The sequence below is a fragment of the Condylura cristata genome, unplaced genomic scaffold (genome assembly GCF_000260355.1).
Source record: "Condylura cristata isolate star-nosed mole 26May11 unplaced genomic scaffold, ConCri1.0 scaffold00014, whole genome shotgun sequence".
NCBI lineage: Eukaryota > Metazoa > Chordata > Mammalia > Eulipotyphla > Talpidae > Condylura > Condylura cristata.
The window spans coordinates 3313077-3317441 of record NW_004567115.1 but is presented as its reverse complement, the minus strand read 5'-3'; the positions used below and the strand labels follow the sequence as shown (position 1 = coordinate 3317441).

Genomic DNA, 4365 nt, shown 5'->3' with positions numbered 1-4365 from the left:
GCAGACCTCTCCTGACCCACCCACTGCTCCCCTCAGCAGTGTACTTGGTAGATCTGACTGTTCTGCTCCCCACTGTCTCTGGTGAATCCTCTCACCGCCCCTGCACCTCTGGCCTGTACCCTAGTTCTATATGCATAAATAAATAAATCTTAAAAAAAACAACTATTTCTTTACTGACATTAAGTATATTTTCAATATTTAAAGCTTCAAGAATTGAAAATTACTTTATGTAAAGACTGATTATGTATCTAATTTTCATCAGCAGAATGAATATCCATTTCTCTGAATCATCAGAAGTCGAATATTCAGACTTGTAAAAACATTTTCACAAGTTCCTTTATTATTTCTCATTCATTTACCTCTATTTATTACCTTTCTCCTCCCAGTAGGCCCATGCATGACTCATACCAGACTATGTGCTTTTGGACATCTCATCCTTTCTGTCAGGCGTGAGTCCTTTCCCTCTTCTTTGATCGTGACACTAGTAAAACTGGACTTCAGCCATTACATTCTCCCTCAGATCTCTGGGAACAGTTATTAACTACTGTAGTGGAGTAGTTACTAACTACTGTTCCACTACAACATTCTCTTCATCTTTCCAGAATAGGGTGAAGAGAACCCCATAAATGTTTTAACAATTTTTTCTTAGTAGCCTGTAAAACTTATACATATGGACATATATTCTAATTAACACCTAATAAATAGGAAGTATCCTACAAGCATTCAATATTTATTGAATCATTGCACTAATTAGTTAATTTAAAGAACAATCTTAACAACTGGTTGTTTTTCTGGGGAGGGGAAAGATGTTTTCTAAATATTTAGCATACCTGGCACAAAATGTGCATTATAAGCAGGAGGGACATCAGGTTGATCAGGCAATCTTACTTGATTTTCCATTTTATCCACAGCCTGTTCAGGAGCTGAAGGGGCTGCACCTTCAAGGAAGGAGGGCACATGGCTTACGGTGGACATGATAGTATATAACAGAACATACTGATTTTTTCTGATTGCTATGCATTAGTGCAGGTAAACAATAAGAAATACACACATATTCCTAACTAAAATATCCATTATGTATATTAGATATCAACCTATTAATATATTTGAATTTTCAGCTGAATAAATATGAAAAAATAAAATGAGCAATCACATGTTGCAATGATTAAAGCAATGTGTTTTAATATTCATTGCTGACCTGATGCTGATTCTTAACTACCTGAATTCCTTATACAGCAGTGAAAACTCTTTTACATATGGGATATGGAGAAAACAGTTACACATAGAATGATTCTGAATTCTACCTAATTCTGTCTGGAAAATGGCTATTTTTTAATCATTCAAATCATAACATGGTAAATAATGCAAAACATGACAGAGAGTGGCTCAGATATCATTGGTGCCACATGGAACACAATCAGAGATGATTTAGTCTGCATTTGCCATGACTCACATGTTTATTCTCCCTGTCATAACTGCAAGAGAAGCAGCAACTCATTTTCTAAGATTTAATGAGCAAAGAAAACCCATTATAAGGAAAAGTTCCCAATCCTTAGCTGGTTAACTTTTATCTTATAAAAAACACAAATCCCACCAAAAAATGTTTCTCTGTTTTTACCATCTCCTTATAGCATCTCTTGCATTGTTTGAAAATATAGGAAGTGACATTTGAGCCCTACTTTGCGAAGACTGTCTTTGTAGGCTTTTACTTATTATACTCCTTTTTGCAATCATACGTTCCTACTCTTTTTTCTTTTTTTTTCCCTTTACCTAATTTTCCTCATATACTTCAATACTATATATATATATCTTTGAATCCTTTTCTGTCAAAGATAGATAGGGATGCTCACCTGCTTAATGCATATACATATAATGTATAAGAATATATGTAAATATGTTTACATGTAGTTATCTTCAAAATTTTAACAATATTTCAGAATGACATAGACTATTTTTGCATGAAAACAATCCCAAATAAAGTACATTAAAATTTATTCACAAAAATGTACCTGACATTTTAAGGAATTCCAATTAATCCTGAAAAAAAAATAAATATGTTAAAAATTATGTTTGCTCAGGAGTACATGTAAGAAGTTCTGAGGTATTTTGCATCATTACCTTCATTCTTTCATTAGTTCAAGAATATTTACTAACCTCCTAGTACAAAACAGACACTGTGATATAGAAAATAGAGCAGTAAACCAGAAGATGAGGTGTCATGGGTGAAATCTCAGATATAGAATTGAGCTCATTGTGATGCCATTAACTGAGCAAAAGTGGAAGATGATGGGAGAAATGGTAAGAAAAAAAATAGAGGTTAGGAATCAAAAGTTCAAAGTGGTTGGTACATGTTCTCTTTAACAAGAGGCCAGAAGAAGACATACGAAACATTTAAAAAATACATAAACATTATGAGAATAACTTAGAGAAATAAATTGGAAAGTGAGATGAGATTTGAAGTAAGAAGTGGGTGGCAGAAAAATCTCGTGAATTCAATCAAAACAAGAAAAGTTATCAGTGAAATGAATTTCAGGATTTCTGAGTTCTGGTGATGACAAAGAACAAGAACATCAACAATAGCTATAATATACTTAATGCTTACAAAACACCAGAAAATATGAGCACCTTTCATAGAGCACCTGTAATAACAAATATCTAGTATGTGATTATAAACTCCATTATAGTCAAGTACGTCTAAATCCAAAGTTCACAGTTCTTCCAATGTGTCACCCTGATATCAATGTACAAAATGTGTTTGTATGTAGTATTCAAGTAGAGTACAAAGTCACCACTATGTTGACAGAATGGATGTGAAAGGAACTAAGAATGCCATAGGTGTGTGAATACTAAAGGGGTGGAATGAGTTGACTTATCAAACTTCACTCAGATTCTCAGCTCAAATGACAATCTTAACCAAACCTGGGCCAGAATTCCATCAGTCTTGCAGGAGAGTTTAGAATGTAATATACATAATATATAATTCTGTCTACATTCTAAATTACTACTTATAAAGTGTTGTCATATACAACTATGAGTATATATAGATATGTACATATATCATGTTCAAACTTTCAGTTCTGTTTGTGTTTCATTTTAAAATATATTTTACATGTTTCTACATTAGGGCATTAAGAGTTAATCACGTTTTAAAGTCTGTACCTTCCACTTTTAGATGTATCACATATTATGTAATCACCAATAGATATGGAATTTTTTCCAACTTTTATGTATTAGGAACGATTTTTCTGTGATCATCTTGGGCACACACTTTTATTTGCACACTTGAGACCATGATATATTTCAACTTTGAATGAATACTTGAGCATTTTAATAGGTATCACCATTAACAAAGTTTTACCAGGCCCTCCCTGGTGGCGCAGCGGGGTTGAAGCACAGCATTAAGAAGCTAAAGCCACTTCCGCATGAGTTGATCCTGCCTGCCTGGGAAGTGACCACATGGGGCAGACCTCTCCTGACCGCCCGCTGCTCCCCTCAGCAGTGTACTTCCTTGATCTGCCTGTTCTGCTTGCCGCTCTCTCTATGGTGAAACCTCTCACCCTCCACATCTCTGGCCTGTACCCCAGTTCTGCATGAATAAGTAAATAAATCTTAAAAAAAAAAAGTTTTACCAATATATTTCTATTAACAGCTTATAAAAGTTTATTTTCCTGTGGCATTAGCAATAATATTACTATTCTTCCAAAAAAGGCAAAAACTGTCTTTAATTTTATTTTTCTGATAATTAGTGTAGCTAATAGTTCTTTATACTGCTTATGATGTGCATTTCTCTTCTTTGAATTGAATATTTATCCTCTAACTGGGGCGTTTATTTTACAAATTATTAGTGAGATTCTAACCATAATAGTAAGCTAACTCTTTTCTGTTAACAATTATTGTATCTGGGTTTTTGCATGAAAATATTAATTTGAATCATGTCTCTAAGTGGGTTCTCAATTTTTATATCAAACATGCTTTCTCCACAAACCTTGTTTAAATATAATTGTCCAAGTTTTCTTTTATTTTTTGATATCATGTAATTGATTTAAATTAGCAACCTGTTTAGATTATGTTTCAGTGAAACAGGACAGGTGTCTTCCTGTCCCATCAAATAAGCTTATCTATTTGTTGCATTGAGCAAGTCCATTTTACTGCATACTAGGGGAAAGGAAGGATATCTCCAAGCGGGTAATAAGGAAGTTTTAACATCAGATGTGAACAAAACCAGCTGATGCCCATCTGAAATCACCCTAGTCCTGCATCAAAAGTGCACTCTGGGCCCTCCCTGGTGGCGCAGCGGGTTAAAGCACAACACTGAGAATCTAAAGCCGCTTCCGCATGAGTTCGATTCCCGCCTGCCCTGGAGGT

General features: G+C 34.5%; 1 protein-coding gene across 2 annotated transcripts in view; it reads right to left on the bottom strand.

The window, feature by feature from the left end:
• The window catches only part of PLSCR4 (phospholipid scramblase 4), a 25923-nt gene that overhangs the window by 17469 nt on the left and 4089 nt on the right, over window positions 1-4365 (bottom strand). The window contains exons 2-3 of one of the 2 annotated variants that reach the window (XM_012724822.1): window positions 2010-2037; window positions 831-938 (exon numbers count right to left, since the gene is read on the bottom strand). The exons of the other annotated variant lie outside the window; for it this stretch is intronic. Of the exons in view, the coding sequence (XP_012580276.1) occupies window positions 831-938; window positions 2010-2016 (115 nt within the window). The 5' untranslated portion in view covers window positions 2017-2037. The remainder of the gene's footprint in view (window positions 1-830; window positions 939-2009; window positions 2038-4365) is intronic. 2 annotated transcript variants of the gene reach the window in all.